Here is a 20,910-nt window from a genome sequence, read left to right on the forward strand (position 1 = left end):
TATATAATTAATATAATAAATATAAAATGGGGTCCTATGGCATTCGGAAGCCAAGGGCAGTCGTCCAGTTTGCCCGGCCGGCCCTGCAAAAAAGAGTCATACCAATGTGGCAAACCATTCTACCAAATACCAAGTTACCAACTCACAAGTAAAAGGCCTACTATCCACTTCAAATACATATCCACAAATTGACAAAAATGGGCCTTAAAAATGACACAATAATACACGTTTAGCAAACGTTATTACAAAATACAAACCTCTAAAGTAATCCAATGTACTTCAAGGCAAACATGTTCTTTGAAATGTATAAAATAAAATAATTACATAACAAAAAGCCCTAAATGCTCCGCAAAGTTTGACCCGGCATTTTAACACCGTATTTGCTTTTTTCTCAAAAATAACTTCTATTTAACAGAAACGAAGGGGAAAAAAATGGAAAGAAAACTATGTTTTGCTAGAAAAATAACATTTTTGTAGAAACTCGATAATTGTATTAAAATTTTACTAGTTTAAAGTTAAGGTATACTATTAAGAGGATCATTAAGCTACCGAAAGGCCTACATGTAGAAGTACCACTTGGAAGCATAGGGAAAGTGTCCGGAGATGGCATAACACAATTTTCACCCGCAAAGTAGACAGTTCTTGGCAATGCCCAACCATTGTGCAATGTGAATGTTTTATGGTCCTTGGCCAAAAGTATCTCAGTGGAGACGGACCCCACCTGATCCTTGTCAGCATTTAAAAGATTCGTGTTGTAGTAGTCTAGACCCCAAAACAAGGCTACATCATCTACATTATCAATTACAAATAATTCAATTTTCATAAATGGTGGCCATAAGAGTTCATGGTGTTAAATTCGTTAAAATTAAAATGATGCTAAGAACGAATAATTTTGAACAAAACTATTGAAATCATATAACTAATTAGCATTTGAAAAACTATATGAAAGAATGTTGTTAGTTTACCTGGGATCCCAGGCGTATGGAGTAAAGTATTGTTAAAACTATACGTTGTTGTAGATTGAGAGAAACCAGGATGATGAACAACGAGGTTCCAATTAGTATAATTTCTGTTATAATTTAGATTTGTAACTGTAAGTTTCACCCTCCAATGATCCATATAGTTGGTTTTTATATGCCAGTGGACACGTAGAGGACACATATGATCCGTACACCTCAACGTGTCTGAATTACCAACGAATTCTGTCTCAAGTGAATTACTAGAACCACTGCTCATCACACAAAACGTAAATTACATACTCTTCGATATATATGATAAGATATATGTAGAGTCGTTGGTTTATTCTCTCATACCATGTTAAAAACTAAAAATGTCAAAAGTAGTTATATATATAAGTTATAATAACACACCTAATGCATGATGATGTTGCCTTGTCTGCTGGTCTGCACCCGCAACTACATTGAGGGCATGTCGTGATTTGCGGACTATAAAATGTTGAGAGTGAAACGCAACATACTGGCGTTTTGTTAGCCAGATAACTAGAATATGTGCATGTTGATTTCCATGTTTCTGTAAATATCAAAAATAATAACATACTTTTATTTATTTGTGTAATATAACTTCTTAGTTGATCAATTAATTCATTATTAGAGTGACGTCTTACTAAAAACTTCTTCTTCTCTTCTTCCACCAACTACAAGAGCAACAGATGGAGGAGTTTCTTCGGTAGGGCTACAAGTGTACCCTGGTCCAGGTGCCTGTAAAGTAAGATTTACAGGCATCCGAGGCATCTGTAATGAAGAATTTCCTTGTAAGTTACCAACAACCATGTCAAATGAAGAAGATGATTGTTGTGGGTTAATAGCCGAGGCGGCAAGAACACCACCACGACAACAGTTTTCCGGCGAGTTTGGTGGCTGAGTACCGGACATCAGATCAACTATCTCCGGTGTAGACATGCAGCAATGTGGTACTTCTTCTTCTTTAATAACAGAGCAGTTGCCTCTATGTGTTGCAATAGCACCGGATATTGACCAGATGATCTCGTTGTTGACCCATGTGAACCCTAATTTCCAACCAGGGTTGTCTACATGACGATATTGATAGTAGTTTTGGATACTTACCCTTGCCTACAATACCCATAAAATTTATTAATTTTATATAAAGATATGGAAAATTATTTTGTAATAATACCAACCACATAGCCATCGTGTGTCCATTGAATTATGTCGAATGTTACTGTAATGTTACCGTTTGGATCCAACGGGTCATAACAATCTGTAGTGAGATCATAAGCATAGCTGATTAATTAGTATAAAAAAGAATAACGGAGATTAAATTTCTAAATTCTACCTTACGAACAAGATCAAAAGGAAGTAAGATAGATATATACCAGTGAAACTGCAAACATTAAATAGTAACATCAATATCATTGAAAAACACCATCGAGCTTCCATTTTTTCAGTAGCAGTTAAGTTAAGAAGAAAGAAAGTTGCAATGGAATGAGACAAATAAGGTATAATGAGATGACAAAATATATACATCCTATAATGGTATCTAAAAAAGTCATCAGCCAAAGTTATACATGCCAAAATTGTTGGCTTAAAAATATGCCAAAATCATTGTAAACTTCACCAGATAACTGAAGACAAAAGATCCATAGTAATAAGCAGCTGATTAACGACAGTTTTTTTTTCTTTCTGCTAAATGATTATGCTTCTTTTTTGGTCTCCCAGTCTCCATCATAAATAGAATCATATTGTTGTTATCAATTGACATGTTAAAAACAATTTACCTTTTATTGCTTTTACCGATGATCAACCTGTATATTTGAAATCCGAAAGCATTTCTAGGATAAAAGACTTACGGCATTCCTGGAATCTATTTAAACAATTAGAATATACCGATAAAAACAAGAGTTTTTGATGCTTATTTAATTCAATCCAATTCAAGATTCATGATAATTTTTTCTTTTTTGAAAAGTTGATTTCGTTCTTGGACTTTACCCTGAGAACTTAGTGCATGATGGAATTAACCGACAAAAAAATGAAAAACAACCAACTTATTTAATCACCTCCGGCTAACTCTGACTGGGTGTTGTAAATTGGCTTCTTGGCGAAGAACTGGTGAGGTCTCCAATAGCTGTTGCTGTCGTCGAGGTTGACGACGGATGGAGTACGTAGAAGATTAAGGATAGAAATAAAGCATATTAAACAAAACCCAGCCTAGCCATCACAGCAGCCCAAAACCCTAACCTGGTCAACGTTTGGAAAACCCAAACCCGTTTAAAAACAGGCCTCAGGCACATCCTATATATCACCCACTAAAGACCCGTCAGGCGTAAGCTTCTTTGTCTGGGCTCGGCTACTAATGGCATTGAGTCTCAAAGCCCAATAGCCCATACATGTTTTGATTTTTCTTTCTTCTTTTTTGTGTGTTTAATTGTCACTATAGTTAATTTACTTATGTAGTTCAGTAGGATTTTACTTTTATTTCTATAACGCACAAACAAAAGAAATAGAAAAATGAGAGATTATAATAAACAAATAAATAGAAATATATTACTTGCATTTTAGGTCATTGTAGTCGACAAGAAATGTAACTATCATATACACTTTATGCTTGTTGAACATGAAAACGAATGCTACCAAAGGGCTTCTAGCCCAGCAGTATCAGGTGGTGCCCTCCCTCTTTGAGGTCGGGGGTTCAAGTCCCGTTGTGGACATAGGTGGAATTATGTGTTAGTTTATGAGTAGATTATAATATTTGTATTTGCCGGTTCAAAAAAAAAAAAAAAAAACGAATGCTCTTATTAAATATAAATGTCAAAATATATAAGAACTTTGAATTTATAAGAAAATAAGAAAAATAAGGAATTATTATAATAAAATGTTTTTATCTTTTAAATTTTAAAAAATAGTTTAAATAAATAAAAAAACTAATGAGCTTTAATTTTGGCAAATTTGAAGTTAAAAGGTAAATTAATTAAATAAATTGATATCAATTTATTACTATATTTATTACCGTTATTACATTAAAATATTATATGAAATTTAATAAAATAGAAAAACTAATAAAATAACATGTGGAAAAAAAATTAATTCAAAATAACCACAAAATGACATTTGGCAAATTGAATAAGAGTGACAAATGGCAAAAATTAAAGAGGATATATATATATATATATATATATATATATATATATATATATATATATATATACACACACACACACAGAGAGAGAGTTCATTTGAGAAAAAATGTTAAGAATAAGGAATCAATCTCAATCATACATTCATTTTACTGCAAAACACGTAGACATACCGATGGAAATGGATAAGGGATACACGTGTGTTTTAAAACCAAACATGTTTCCTTAATTTATAATAATCATTACCTTAATATATAAAAATATATAGTTTTTTTAGTAATTTTTAAGGAGCTATTTTAATCGAAAAATTATTTTAAATATATAAAAAGTCGTAATTTTTTATTTTCTATAACTAGATATCCATATTGATATGCTTTTCAGATAGAATGATTTTTTTTTATAATTCCAGCTCTTGTTATTCATAAGTGAATAAAAATGTATCAGATTTTTATTACAGTATATTTATTATCCATTAATAAATAAAACGTATACTTCAGTTTTTTTTTTTTTTTTTTTTTTTTTTTTTTTTTTTTTTTTACAGTTTAGGTATCATTTATATATGAATATAACATGTAATAAAGTTTTCTTACATAAAATATATTTTTTTATATCATATTTCGTCATATGTTATATTCATATATAAATAAAACGTGTATTAACCATCATCACATGTAATATTAATATATGAATAAAATATTTATCATATTTTTGTTACAATTAATTTGTTATTCATATATGAATAAGTAGTATGTTAATAAAAGATGTAGTGTTTTGAAAATTCGAACTCATTATTCATATATGAATAATAAATGAATTATAACAAAATTCTGATAAATGTGTTATTCATATATGACTATAACTTGTGATAAGAGTTAATACATGTTTCCATCATATATGAATGATAGTTAAACTGTAATAAAATTAAACATACTTTTTATTCATAAGAGATTAACGAATGTAATACAAAAAATCTGATGCAATTTTATTCATTTATGAATAACGAGAAGTGAAACTATAAAAAAATAAAAAAATTATTTTTCTTAAAACTATATCAATATGATGTCTATTTATAGAGAAGACTAAACTGCACAAATGGTCCCTATGGTTTGCTCAAAATTGCCACTTTGATCCAAAAAAGTTTGGACTAGCACCACAGGTCCAAAGTTTTCATTTTGTTGCGAGTTCGGTCCATAGCACTTTAAAAATTCTTCAAATGACGGATTTGCCCTTTCTATTTGTTTTTTCCTTTTCTTTTTTTTTTCCTTTATTGTTTAATTACAAAGGGACCCACCCTCTCTTTCTCTCTCTCTCTCTCTCTCTCTCTCTCTCTCTCTCTCTCTCTCTCTCTCTCGGCACCACCACACGTTTTTGATTTAGGGACTTTAACGACTTGCTTCAAGAATTTTAAATGCCAAATGATGGCTTAAACATAAATTTGTGAAGCCAAATTACTGAAAATTAATGAACATAAATAAGAACTACAAGTTGCAACATGGAAAGATCATTCAAACAAAAGATCAGACACTTGGTGGGCATCAACCATACTTTGCATAAGAAGATGCAACAAGAACGATCTTCACATGAGAAAGAAGATAATAATTATGCTTGTCAAACACTCGATTCATAAAACATAGATTAACTCACACACTTCAATAACATGTCATTGAGTTGAACCCACCAGACAAATCGATTTTGTATCAAAAATTAAAACCAATATTCTCAAACTCATAGGGTACACCCAAAACCTGCGACTTAAGTAGGTGTGTGTGAGTGAGTTTTATGTGAAGACAAGCAAACAAAGATTATGATTATCAAGCTTACCAGAACTTTGATCTTGATCCCGATCTCCACCTACCCCCTTTCTCTCTCAATTTTAGGAAATTAAGAAAATTGAATCGGTGCACCATTCTATCTACATTTTCTTATAGATAAAACTGGGAGAGGAGTGGTAATTGTAGTTCGATTGAGAACCAATTTTACAATCAGAAGGAGATGTCGTTTCTTTGAAGATTTCATAGTAGATTCCTCAAACCCACTAGCCACCAATGAACAGAGGTACCCCATTGTTGATGTGAATCAAGTCGATTCAGCCAACAAAGTGCTAAATTGGATGAAAAATCAAAGGGTTTGTAATACCCTGATCCTCAGGTATTGATAATGATATTTTGGTTTGGATTTTTGAAGGACCTACTCGGCGAGTTGGCTTCCCTACTCATCGAGTAGTAGCGGGTTTGGACGCGGGGGTTTAATGATCTACTCGCCAAGTCCATTATGGTACTCGACGAGAAGATGCTGGCAGATGAAACCCTAGATTCCAGGGCCTTGCACCCTATTTAAAGAGTCATTAGCCTCCCTTGGCCTCCCCTTTACAGCTCTATACCTTCCCTCAAGTGTATGACCCCATTCCAAGCTTAGATTTGCTAGTTTAGGGCCTTAAAGCCTTGCATGCACGTAAAGTTTGCAACTTTACGTGGAAAGGATGCCTCAGGAGCCTAGATCTGTAGTTTGGAAGCTTTGCATGGCTCAAAAAGGGTCTGTATGGCTTGAGATCTGAAAGGACTCGGCGAGTCACAGGGGGTGACTCCGCGAGTCATTTGAAGGCAGGCATGGACTCGACAAGTTGGATGAACAACTCGGAGAGCCCGATGAATTTTGCCATGAACTCGATGAGTTGGATGAACAACTCGGCGAGTCGGATGAAGGTTACCTAGAACTCGGCGAGTTGAAGGAATAGTCGAGTAAGATTTCCTAATGGTTGGATGTTCATAGACGTGTCGAGTGTCAAGCAAAGGAACTCGACGAATGACCTTAGATTATCAATCAAGACTGTATGAACTCGACGAGTCGCCTCGATGACTCGGCGAGTAGATGATATTCTGGGAAACTTGGCGAGTCACTAGTTGTACTCGGTGAGTTAAGGTCAACATGGACCGTTGGCTTGACCTTGGTTGTAGTTGACCAGGATGGACTTTGGGGAAATGACTGGATATTGTATGACACTTTTTAGGCAGTTGCATGGAGCAGCCCGTGGGGTACTTTTGGTCGCAAAGTGTCAGTTCAGCATTCGTGACAGGTGAGTCTTCTCACCATGCCCATGGGTCTAAGGCACCAAGGTCGGCCCATTATGTGTTTATGACATATGTGGTAGATATTCTGTGTGTTGTTATGTGATTGCATGTTATGTATGAAGACCCCGGGGGGAGCCCGTGGCATTGGATGTAAGACCATGTGGGGTAGCCCATGGCAGTCCTAGGTGAAGACCATGTGGGGTAGCCCATGGCATTGGATATAAGGCCATGTGGGGGAGCCCATGGCAGTCCTAGGCAAAGACCATGTGGGGTAGCCCATGGCACTTTCACAGGTTTCATGTATGCATGGCTTATGTGATATATATGTAGCTTTTATAGCTAACAGGATATATGATATGTGGTTTGTGTGTGTGTGGTATGCTGTGGGAAACTCACTAAGTATTTCGCTTACAGGTTGTTGATTGTTTCAGGTACTTCAGAGCCGAAGGGCAAAGGCAAGGCGTGATGACGTGGCGTGCACTCTACCTCTCTTTTTGTGTGATGGGACTATCTGATGTTTTCAAAAGTATAATGAAATTGTAATAATTGTGATTTGGGAAACAAATGGTTTGGAAACTATGAATTATGGGAATTGTTTGAGTAATTAAAAATGAAAAAAAAAATTATCCGATAAAAATTGGGACGTTACAGGGTTTTTACAAGGGGGTTCATTGTAGAAGACGATGAACAGTACTTGCCTCAATCAGGCATGCTCAGACCTTGTCCCTCACTAGCTTCGTTTTTTCCATATCTCTATTCTTCCATGGATTCAGAAAAAAGAAGGAGAACAGTAATGAAATCGTTGCTTGTTGGGTTTGGGTTACAAGGAGGAAGGGATTGTATGTTCTTGATTATATGTGTTAATGTGTGCATACATATACGTTCTTGATTGTGTATGTATATTCTCTCTTAGGAGCAAAACAATCATTCATCAGATTTTATATATGTTTTTGAGGAAGAACACGATCAAGGGAGAGAGAGAGAGAGAGAGAGAGAGAGAGAGAGAAGGGGAGAGAGAGAGAGAGAGAGAAGGTGGGAACCTTTATAATTAAATAATAAAATAATAATAAAGGAAAAAAAGAAAAGGAAAAAATAAATAGAAATGGGAAATCCGTCATTTAAAGAATTTTTAAAGTGCTTTGGACCGAACTCGCAGCAAAATGAAAACTTTGGACCTGTGGTGCTAGTCTAAACTTTTTTAGACCAAAGTGACAATTTTGAGCAAACCATAGTGACCATTTGTGTAGTTTAGTCTATAGAGAATAAAAAATTATGAATTTTGATATATTTAAAAAAGTTTTCTGAAACAAATAATTCCTTAAAAATTAAAGCAAAGAAAAAAAAAATGTTTTTATATATATTAAGATAAAAATTAACATAATTTAAGGAGACATGTTTGGTTGGAAAACACATGTGTATTCATTTTCTTTCCACCAGTAGAATGGAATGTTTTGCAACAAAAATAAATGATTAATTGAGAATTATTCTTCCATTCCCAAACCATTTTATTTTCTCAATTGAACTTATATATATATATATATATATATTGCCACATGTCATACTCTCATTCAATTTGCCAAATGTCATTTTGTGGTTAGTTTGAATTAATTTTTTTCCCACATGTCATTTTATGAGTTTTTCTATTTTATTAAATTATAAATAATATTTTAATAAAATAATTACAATAAATGTAGTAGTTTCTTTTCTTTATTTAAATTTAAAAGATAAAAAAATTTCCATTATAATAATTCATTGTTTTTCTTATTTTCTTATAAATTCAAAGTTCTCAAATATTTTGAGTTTTTGACATTTGTATTTGACTTTTTATTTAAATTAACTCATGTAATACATGGGTCTCACAACTAGTGATGTTATAATAAAAGAACAATGAAAGTACAATGTTGTAATAGCAATAATAAAATAGGACACGACAAATGTTAAAAGTACAGGTAAAAATACATTAAATTTAATTCAAGCAGCCACTCATAATAAGGTAATGCCTACGAGGATATGTTTGAAATGCTAAAAATAAATCATATAGTGCAACTTTAACATAACCAAAAAGGTTCAGTATTGCCAACTTTCTGTAAAACCTTCGGAGATATAGAAGAAAAATGCTACTAATCAAAGGTCATCCATTGATGTTGAGCTTAATAAGTTTTGGACAAAAACGACCTAAAACGCACAAAGATCCATTAGTAGCTTAAAAGCTCTTTTTGAGGTCAACTTCCTCTATATGTCATAATAGTTATTTATAATGGTCTCGATAGCATAATCAACCAGTTGTGGCTTATCATACCAGAGGATCAAACCGTTTAAGTTTTTTAAATTGGGAGCAAGAGAAAGCACCAAGTTGTCATGTTGTTTTTGCACCTACAAAAAAAGATTATATGTAAGAGTGTTGAAGTTATAATCAGAAGCGAATGAAGGAATAAAGGATAAGATAGAGGAGGTACCAAGAGAATAAATATGAGAAAGTCTCAAACAAACATCACAATAAAGAGGAAGGTTTCTTAATTAGGATAATGACAGAAGAAATGTCAAAATAGTAATTTCACGATACTTAACAGATAAATATAATAGAGTTGGTATAATAATGATTCTTTTGCAAAAAAAAAAAACAAAAAAAAAACAAAACAAAAAAAAACAAAAAAAAACAAAACAAAACAAAACAAAACAAACAAAAAGAAATAAATTCAGAGTCGGCTTTCAACTTTAGCTAAACCACAGGGTCCATTTCTTTAATTAAGGAAAGAAGAGTGGCTAATTCCAACATGGAGTATTCCTAATTCAAGAAAAATTGAATGAAAACTCTCGGGTATCCTTTTGAAACTATCGTCTTTTTACCAAAAGTAGCCTCTTTCAATGCTTTAAGCTTTTCATTGGCAATAGCAATTACATAAGAAGCAACTTCTTTTGCATTTGTGGCTTTTATGGAAGTCATTTATAACTTCATTACATGCTTCACCGATCTGAGATAATAAAAGCTTTTCTGCTTAATATAGAGATGAACAACTTTATATTTCCAAAATCCGGTTCTCTATCTGATATATATGCCTCAATGAATCTTCGTATAATTTACTCATATTTCTTTTTAAAAATGAAAGTGAAAACCCCAGTTTAGTATAAGATATGGAATTCAATATCAATATCATCAATCAATTATAAAGAGTTGAAGTCTAAACCGAGATACAACAAATAACAGATTGGCAAATTGTGTTTCTATAGTTTACAATAATCATAAAAACAGTTTATGCAGAATAGAGTATAAAATAATTATAAAAAATAAAGCCCTAATTTTGAGAAAAAATAAAATGGAATACATGAAATGGATATCCATAAGAAGAGAGGCGTCTCTTTGGATTAGATGAGAGAGAAGGTGAGTATAAAACCATAAAATCTAGAGGTTAACTGTACAAAGTGGGAACTCCATAAATAACCAAAACCCATTAAGTATCTACATCCAAAAAAAATTAAAAACACACAAATAACTAGGCAAGCACATATACATATGGAAAGAGGGTTACCTCTATGATGAGCAGGACGATGTTAGACATGAAACAATAAAGATGAGAGGGGTGTAGAGATGTTCCCATTGAATACAATATTAGAAAACTAGATTTAGTGTCAATGAATTTAGGGGAAAGATAAATTATAATTTAATTAGGGGTGGGGTGAAACACAATTTTTTTTGAGGGGGGGGGGGGTGGCTTAAAGGTGGCACACCACCATCAATGTGATTTAGGGGAAAAAATCCAAATTGGGGCATACACTGAACTACAGTTTTCAACTAACAAATAAATAAGAGAATATTTTTTTTGTACGATCGAGACATGAAAAGACAAATATACCTTCAAAGAAACCTTGATAACGGGACCACTATTTCTCTTCTTTGGGTCTTCCTAATCGTCGCCAACCAAGCTCTTCCGTGAGACACAAAAGATAATTGGTCGATCTTGAAGATCCAAGCTATTTCAAATGGTGAATAAAAAATAAAAATAAATTTAGGATTCATGAATAGGATTGAGATACAAATGATTTTTTTTGGGAGAAAAATTATTAAATTAAATGGTAAACACAAATTGGCCTCAAGAAAAACTGAGCTTTAACTACTGATTGTTCGAAACACAAACTGGGAATGTATGGCAGCGACCTATATATCAAGCTAATTTCATGATAGAGAAGAAGAGTGATGAAATATCTTACTTCTTGGACTTTTTCTTTCGATGTATTTTTAAGAGATGGAAGAGGAAGCAAGTGGGAAATAGTGAGAACAAAAAGTGGTCAAAGATAAGATAAAACATTGGTTGTATCTGTAGTGATCCTAATTATGATCAGATATACGGAATTGAAAAGATCTAGTGAATCATTCAAGCATCAAGCACAAGGAGTAAATAAAATCATTTAAGCTCCATTAGAATAGTAAGAGTACAAGTGGGTTTTGTTCTTTCTCTTACGAAACTAACACTCACAAAATGGGTCTTACAAGTTCTTAACTAAAAGGGAGTCACTCACTTCCTATTTATACGAAAGACTCAACTCATTTACACATACAAGAGGGTAAGCCACATCCAAGGAGAACATTGCACCCTCACATTTACCCCCTTAAAGTTAGGATTAGATGACTCGGCTTCAGTTTCCAAACGAGCTCTCACGATCAATACCAACTCCACCCGAAGTAACACTGGTCTTCAAATCCACAAATAAATACCCGAGAAGCTTCGAATACCCATTTCTACATTCTTCTTTTTTATAATCAACAAGTGATTATAAAACCCACAAAGGATGAGAAGCGCTCGGGAATAAACTTGACGAATCTCCCCTTCGATGTGTGCCAAAAATGCAACCGCGAAAATATTACACGAAAAACAATCACGAAAAGTCAAGAAAATTTTCCAAAAATTTGAAAAAGTTATCAACTTTTGGGTGAAAGTTGTATTTAAAAATCTGGGTATAAACTATCAATTTCGTAATTCTACAGGGACCCGTTGTGCAAAAACAACTTCCAATGCGAAACTTTACCCCAAATCCAAAACTAGGCATAAAGTGTCAATTCTTATAAGCTTCAGAGACTTGATATGAAAAATCTACCCATGTTACAGAAAATTACCCCAATGTCGAAACTGGGTAATTTTTCCAATTCGTTGAAACTTCAAGGATGTGAAACGAAAATTTTTCATTCTTCACAAAATTTTATCCCTATTTAGAAAGTGGGTAGATTTTGACAATATGTTAAAAGATGAGGGAAGCAAAGCGACAAATTCTGTTTCTTCTTTTTCATCTTTTTGGATCTTGAAGATTTGAATTCAGGAACAAATTCATTCTTGACAACTTCAACTTTGTAAGTTTGAATCAAATATTTGGAGTTTGATACATTTGAACTTCTTGGATTGAAGGCTTTCGATAAGGCACCATTCCTTCAAACGAATCACAAGAACTCAAGCAATCATCGGTTTGAGCTCCAGTTGAAAAAAAAAACTTGGATATGTTCATCAAAATCACATTGAATTCCCTTTTCTTGAACATGATGAACATCCGGGTAAAGTGCAAGAACATTAACACCATATATGTATTCATCAAGACAAATTCCTTCAATGAGTTCATCATCTTTCATCTTCTTCCTTCTTTCATCATAAGTTGTTACCAAATGAATAAGCAAAACTTTATGACGATCATGATCAAGAGGACAACCATTGAACTTTCCACATTCATATTTCTTACTAGAAATGATTGAATTTTGTTTACATACACGGTTGCAAAGTGTAATGCCTGTAGATTCAGGCTAGTCAATATAGAGACAATGAACGTCAAAAATGACTTTTTGATAGAATATTATTTAGAAGAAATAATCTTAACCAAATTATAGTATATGTCATGAGGTTTACGTACATATAAAGAACGCCGAAATCCGAGTTATAACGAAGAGGTTATGATCTGTCGAAGTTTTACGGCAAAACCGACACAACACCGAGAATCGTAAAAAGTGAATTTTTGATAAACTAATTTTTAGCCTTAGAGATCTAAATGAAAGTTTTAGTATACGTTAAACCGAGAGCGTGCATAAAAAGAACGTCAAAATCTGACTTTGTATGAGGAAGTTATGATTTTTCTAAGATTTCGCATAATAGTATATAGCCTGGAATTCGTATTTCAGATCGAGCGAATTTTAGCCAACATAACCTAAATGAGAATTTAATATCTCATTAATAAGATCTCAACGATAAAAAGACAGTCGAAAATGGAGTTTGTATGTAGAAGTTATGAATTTTACACGGTCGTTAACAGTGTAATCTTCTAATATTATTAAATTTAAAATTGGTCCAGAACTAGCCGATGGAGTCAAAAATAGAGTTGTAGATATTGTCAATACCTATGCGTGGATATAAAGAACGTCAAAAACGGAACTCGTATACGAAAGTTACAGAATTTATAAGACGGAAGGATGTTGTTGCGAACGGGGTGACGTGGCTTAATCTGGACCATTGCTTTCTCCCACCTTGCCACCAGACGGTGACGTGTAGAACCAACGCGACGCGTTGGATGCCAAAACTCGACGATTAGGTCTAAAATTCAGCCTATAAATAGCATATGAGGGTGCCTTCATTTCTCACACCAAAAACCCATTCTCTCTCTCTCTCTCTCTCTCTCTCTCTCTAGCTTGCCTCTAAGCCTCCCAAAGCCCTAGTAACCTCAAGGTACTAGAGGAAATCCCCAGAGCTCCCGAAGGATCCGATAAAAAGAGCTTTTCGGCTTGTAAGTTATGCCCCCGCAGAGCTCGATTCCTAGCCAAACCACCGGTAAGTGAGGTATACTTACCCTAGTCTAAGTATAGCTTATGTTTAAGTTCAATATCGTTATTATGAACTTATAAAAAATAAATATATTATAAAATATAATATACAAAGTGTTATTATAATATCTTTTAACTACTTGCGGTACGAGGAATCTGGTTTGAAGGGTCGTATAGGGTTGTTCGATTTAAGAAGTGTTATAATGCCAAAAAGGTCATGCCCTCCGGTGTTTCATGTCTGGCCCTATCTGTACATAATGGTTGAAAAGTATTGTTTAACACTTATAAAACAATATCGCTCGTAAATAGTCGCGATAAATATTAGACTAAAATCTAGTGGTAAGAATACTAGGTTTCGTCGAAGGATATTATATTGTTAAGAAGTAAAGCGTTGTCCGAGTTTGGAATCATCAATTTAAACAAGTGAGTGCATAGTTACTTTCGTCTTATACATAGATATGAAGTATTTAATATAAATTACATGCTATGTGTACATATTATCTATGTTCTTGATATCTATGCTGAATGAACAAAATATACATGTTTTATTCGATTTAAATTGTATATGTATTTTATACCTATAATTATAATGGGTAAAAATGGGTAGATGAAAGATGAGATGAATGATGAGAGATTAAAGATGATATAGACGAGGAAAGATGGAGAACGATGATGACAGGTATAGATGATGAGAAGCCTTGACCCAAGCGTTGGCCCAGTCATCTAATAGAGTATATATGACAATCACAGACTATTCTAGATAGTCTGGTGGAACACTAGTAGGCTTGCAACCTGTAGATGTTGTGAACGATCTATTTACTAGATGTACTCGAAAAACCTTGGTAACTATGGACTTAGTGCCTTACTATTGAACGTTGGTAGCTATGGACTTAGCACCCTACAGATGAACATTGGTAGCTATGGATTTAGTACCCTACATTGGCAGTTATGGACTTAATGCCTAATAGATAACATCAACAACTATAGACTTATTGCTTGTTAAATAAACCCTAGCAACGATGGACTTTGTTTCTATTCCTTAGAACAATTCATAGGAATGAATGAGTGAATGAGAGATGATTCTTAAGGAAGATCCTTAAGAAATAAAGAATATAATGGGGATGGAAATAAAGAATATAATGGGGATGGATAATTGGGCTAATTGTTTGTTGATGAAACCTAATAACTTTCTTATTGTGGGTTGAAAACCCAATATACTCACTAGGTTTCCCAACCTGACGCACTCAGTTTATTTGTATCATAGGTAATGATACGAAGCTACATTACACTAAGAAATTAAAGGAGATATAAATCACTAGTGTAAACGAATGTAAGGTCTTCTTATGCTTATGTTTCTATATTGACAATGACATCCTAATGTTTTAAAATGAATAAAATACATTTCTTTGGAAATGCTTTGATAATGTATTTATCATGTTTTTCTGGGAACAAATTCCACAATAATATTCTTTAAAAATGGATACTATAATTTTCAAATAAGCATATATAAAACTTTTAAAATAACCGTGAATTTGGGGATGTCAGAGTTGGTATCAGAGCATTAGTTTAAGCGAACTAGGAATTTATAGGAAATTTCTAGACTTAAACTTAGAATGCTAAGCGATAATTGTGAGTTGAGTGTGTCTAATATAATTTAGGTAGTACACCTGAATAAACACAAGCACTAGCTTATTTAAGGAAGATACCTAAATTTCTTTTATGTGTTAAATGATTTGTGATGCTTTATGATGCTATCGTTTGATCGGATCTATGGTCTGTTTCCGACGGGATCTGGAAACTTTATGTGTTCAGATTTCTAAACGTTTAATTACGGTATTAGAAATGGAATGTAACTTTTCAAAAAGATAACGAGATTTATACGTCTATTGTAAATAAAGCTTTCCTATCTAAGTTCTCGTCACTGCACACCGAACGTCTGATTTTGTGAATAGATTGACATGGTGGGAACTCGAAGTGGATTAGGGAACAAAATTCGACAACCTGATCCTAAAGCATCTGGTGGGTCAAGCATCGGTCGTTGCACCTGTACCCGAACCTATCACAAAGGCATAAGTTCATGCAATAATGTGAACCATGTTAGACTGAGCAAATAGAGGAAATGAGAAGGCTTAAGAGAGTGAATGATACCTATCAGAAGATATCATAAGTGCGGTATCTTGCCTTTAGAATATGTCTAAATAGATAATACGTCTGATAATACGTCTGGTACGAGAGAGGTACACTTTCTATTGGCAGATAGAAATAACTTTTAGTATAATCCCTAAAGTTATCCCATCGTCTAACGTTTCGACAACCAACCGAGTTGAACCATAATTGTTGTTGAAGATACGCATGGAACAAGTCCTAGTAGAGTCTAAGGAATTTTTTATGATTATTTGGACACATTCGTATGTGTTAAATTATTTTGTGATTTTAGGAAATAAGAACTTGGCGACTGCGGGACAATACTTAGGATGAGTATGAGTAGGTGTGAAACGTAGTAGAGATCTATACTACTGGAAGCACAGGACTTGCACTTGGATCAAGGAAAGTCGCAAGGTTACCAAGAAGCTAGTAATTGATTCCATTTTGTTCATGTAACGACCCAAATTTACTACCGTTAGTGATGTCAACTCCTGTTAGACAAATATTTGTTTTCAGAGGATTATTTCGATTTTAAGGTTATAAAAATAAAATAAATAAAATAAAAAGATGTATAAATATAATTAGTTAATTTGTGGGAATATTTAGGGTAAATATGATTCATTTAAAAAGTTATAAAAGTTGAGGGGTGGAATTTAACTTTTGGAGATATATGAAAATTCAGAATTTAATAAGGCTGGGAGATTATGGATTAATTGAAGGAAGATGAGGGACAATTAGTGAAACTTGAAAATTTCATGTAAATCAAATTCATGCGTTTGTTTCAAGCATCCGTCGGTTCCTTTGCTCTTTGCTGACAATTTCGTTTGCATCCTCGACCCCTAGAAAAACGATTGTACTTATTTCCTGGAAGGGTGGCTGCATATGAGAGAGAGAGAGAGAGATCGAGTGAAACCATAAAAGAGGCGAGAGGGTTGTGCGTTTTTTTCAGCGAGTGGTTAATCCCCGACGAGGGTTGAAATATTTCGGCAACGACCTGAAGGTCTGATCACCATCCTCCTATGCCAACTGGTCCATGTGTGTTGATACGTGAGAAGGAAGAATACGAGCAAGAGAACGAGAAGGTTTGTAGGGAGGTTGTCAAATCCTCGAGGTTTTCTTCATCGCAGCTATGAGAAAATCGATCACCAAACCTGGTAATTCTCGAACCTTAATCTCGACTGAACAACCCCATATATGCGACTTTAGTTCCTTCCCGTTGACACTTGGATGGAACAGGAAACCATGCTACTTGTTTTCTTTTCTTCCCAATAATATTGCTGCCCAAATATTGCCTTTTGATGCTTGATTTAATAGCCATGCTACTTGTTTTATAGGCGCATGTTACCCTTGCTTTGATACACAATCTTAATACCAAGAATGTTTTATGTTCATGTTTATACAGCCTTATTGCTTGGCCTTTTTGCCATGAATTTAAATCTTATTTTTCTTTCTTTTGCTCGTGACCTACTGCCCTAATTAATACCTTATTAACAACCATGTATCTTCAAACACTTGAGGACAAATAAGTATTGTTAATTGCTGGAAAATAATGCAATAAAACCCAAGGAATGTTGGTAATTTTGTAAGTGTACGTAAGTGGTGTGTGTAGGTAATAAATGACTAATGATGGGTCAATGCATATATGAAAATATATAGGTGCTAAAATAACGATTTAAAAATATTAATAAATGGTTTAAAAAGATTGAAAAGAATAATATATGTATGAGTATGTATTTGTGGAAAGACTATACAAATATCCTTTTATATCCATGTGTCTTCTGTATGTTATGTGTGTGTGTGTTTGAACATAAAAGAAGTTGGGTAAATACAACTAGGAATGAAAAAGATGTAAAGTACAAATTTAAGTCTTATTCAATCATCTTGTGTGTAAAATTGAGCAACTATAATCATTTACCTAAAGTCTTGAATCATATAGTGATTTTTGGTGAATGTTAGAATTCTGCACAACAACTTTTCCCCATCTTGCGAGAGCTATAGCTGCTAATTCGGGCAGAATTGGATGATGCTCCTCTCTCATGAAGTTCTAGGAAATCGAATCTAGTTTCCAGAATGTCTGATGTCATCCCAATTAGAGCTGTAGATTAGGTTTTATAACTAAAACACTGAACGGGGGTCGGGCAGGGAAAATATAAAAATTAATATAAAAGTTAGAATGAAGTTGTATTTTTGAAACATATACTTTATTTGTTAATTGAATGTTATGTGTGGTGTTTAGGTGGAGCCTTGAGAACTTCAAGTAAGTTCAAGACTTGGAATAGAAGGAAGATTTCATCAAGGCTAAAGGTGAGTTCATAGTTTTAACTCACTAAGGTTGCATTATTGAAACATGCAATCCGTAGATGGTGATTTTATTCGCTTTAGGATGACCATGTCGTTATTTGTGCTTGATGATGATATGACATTTGTGATGCTAATATATGCTTTGTGCTAATGTCATGATATAACCTAATTGCTATGTTGTTTACACTTTGATGTACTTAATGTATATAACATGCTAGTTTAAATCGCTTGAAATATAATATATGGTTGTGTTTTGATGTGTTGGTTATGAATCTTGATTATGATAATACAAATATTACATGTTTGTACTTGATTTATGATCGATTATGCGGGGTTATGCGTAGAGGGAAAAGGGTAGAACCTAGCACTTAGCATGAAACCCTATCTGGATACCTTCGAGCCTGGTTGGTTGAAAAATACCTCCTAGGAAAAGAGCTTAAGCCATTTACGAGTTGCTCGGTCTTTCTAGATGACCGTGCGACACATGGTACGTGTACACTTCGGTGTTTGCAGACTGGAGTGATGTTGGCCATTCAAACGAGGTCGGATCAAACATCACATGGGAGTCGGGAGGTGTATCGTTGGAATTGGCACCGTTTGTACCGATCCTGAACGACACCGCGGGGTACTTGTACTTTGCAAAGTCGGAGTAGAGAAAGTGGAGTCACGGGGTTAGTGTTTCGGGTGGAAGTCATGAGCCACTTAGAGCATTCGGCTGGCCGTGCACACAAGTAGTGAACAGGGTGTTTCTCTTGGGTTAGGTAGCACTAAGAGACACTTTTCTATCAATCGGTTGGATAGATATAATGAAAGGTTGAACATGTAACAAACGGTTGGTTGCATATTAAAAGGTTGGATATATATCAAAGGTTGCTTATTAATAAAATGTTGAACATTTAACGGTTGCTTATATATGAAATGTGATATGGTTGCTTATGTGGTATTTGGTTGATCATATATGTTATGTGGTAGAATTGTGATTAAACATATATGCATGTATGTGGTTGAATAATTATGATATGCGATTGTTTTCTAAGTGGTATTTGTCTATCAATTATATGCTTCATCATAAAATGAATGATTGACCTATTTGGGGTTTGTATGTTTTATGTGCAACTTTATGAACTCACTTAGCAGGGGTTGACACTTGTATCTTTTCTCTTTTGTGTCTTATGTTTGGTACAGGTAGTTTAGAAGATTGACCTTGGTGAGAGGGGTTCTTATGGGTAGTAGATTTGAATTAACGATACCACTCTTGGACACGTTTTTCATTATTCACTTTAAAAATACTTTTGTTTACAGTTTAATGGTTTGGAATTATGTTTGAATTTTTGAAGTAATGTTGTGATTTTGAAAATGTTTTGATTTAAAAAAAACTAATTCTTCCACTAACGTATTCTGTTAAATAAATGTTAAAAAAAATTATGGTGAAAATCACGACGTTCCAGTTCATGTATGTCGTTACCATCGTTTCAGTAATGACTGAGAAGATGATTATTAATCCGACCTTAGTGGTCATATCAAATCAAATCCGACTAAGATGAGTATGTTATATGGTTCAAAGAACCAAGATCGATGTAGCATTTGACTTTAGCCAGAAGATTGAAGTGAAAGATAATCATAGTGATTAATAGAAGTATCGCGATCGTTGTTAAAGAAAGAATCTTGTAGCTAGAATTGATACATGCTAGAATGTGATACATCACATTAGAACATGAATGAAGATATATTCCATTATGGAATTCTAAAAGACGTGAGTCTAAGTATTGCATCATATGACGAGAGGTCATTAGATCATGGCTCATCGGTCTGTCATAATAATCGAAGTAAAGAACCTCTCTAAAGTTAAGTCTGTTTAAGAAGAAGTAGGAATCTCCAATAAGGATTGGTTTTGTAACTCGAAGGTTACAATTGAAAGTACAACATATTATGAAGAACGGGTATAAGATTGAGCATCGCCTGCAGTCAAGAAGTCCAAGAGTTAGATACTCATTCGAAGGAACATAGAGGATACGGTTATTACCTAGGATGAAGAGATAAAGTATGGAGTCATTATACAAGCCTTGTTTCATTGATGATTCCAGGACTTAATCATCCTAAGGGGGAGATAATTTTTACGCCCGTAGATTTGGGCTAGTCAATTTAAAGGCAATGAGCGTCAAAAATGACTTTTTGATGGAAGATTATTTAGAATGAATAATCTTAACCAAGTTATAGTATATGTCACAAGGGTTTCGTACATATAAAGAACGCCAAAATCCGAGTTATAACGAAGAAGTTATGACATGTCGAAGTTTTATGGCAAAATCGACACGACACCGGGAATCGTAAAAAGTGAATTTTTGATAAACTACTTTTTACCCTTAGATATCTAAATGAAAGTTGTAGTATACATTAAACTGGGAGCGTGCATAAAAAGAACGTCAAAATTTGACTTCGTATGAGGAAGTTATGATTTTTCTAAGATTTCACATATCAGTATACAACCCGAAATT

At 33.9% G+C, this 20,910-nt stretch overlaps 1 protein-coding gene and 1 long non-coding RNA gene across 2 annotated transcripts; one reads left to right on the forward strand and one right to left on the reverse strand.

The window, feature by feature from the left end:
• Window positions 1–347: 347 nt before the first annotated feature.
• On the reverse strand, window positions 348–10,123 carry LOC145098778 (COBRA-like protein 1). The gene is made up of 8 exons (XM_079036385.1): window positions 9,992–10,123; window positions 9,460–9,552; window positions 2,354–2,361; window positions 2,159–2,261; window positions 1,625–2,090; window positions 1,371–1,530; window positions 966–1,228; window positions 348–789 (listed from the first exon to the last, which is right to left on the reverse strand). Exons 1-8 carry the CDS (start codon window positions 10,121–10,123, stop codon window positions 494–496), a joined length of 1,521 nt encoding a protein of 506 aa, XP_078892511.1. The 3' UTR covers window positions 348–493.
• A 6,726-nt stretch (window positions 10,124–16,849) lies between these two features.
• On the forward strand, window positions 16,850–19,807 carry LOC145100332 (uncharacterized). The gene is made up of 3 exons (XR_013704972.1): window positions 16,850–17,268; window positions 18,351–18,418; window positions 19,601–19,807. It is a non-coding gene; the product is annotated as an uncharacterized LOC145100332 (long non-coding RNA).
• The last annotated feature ends 1,103 nt before the right edge of the window (window positions 19,808–20,910 follow it).

The sequence above is a fragment of the Lactuca serriola genome, chromosome 4, assembly GCF_051521515.1.
Source record: "Lactuca serriola cultivar US96UC23 chromosome 4, Lser_US96UC23_V15, whole genome shotgun sequence".
NCBI classification, from domain to species: Eukaryota; Viridiplantae; Streptophyta; class Magnoliopsida; order Asterales; family Asteraceae; genus Lactuca; species Lactuca serriola.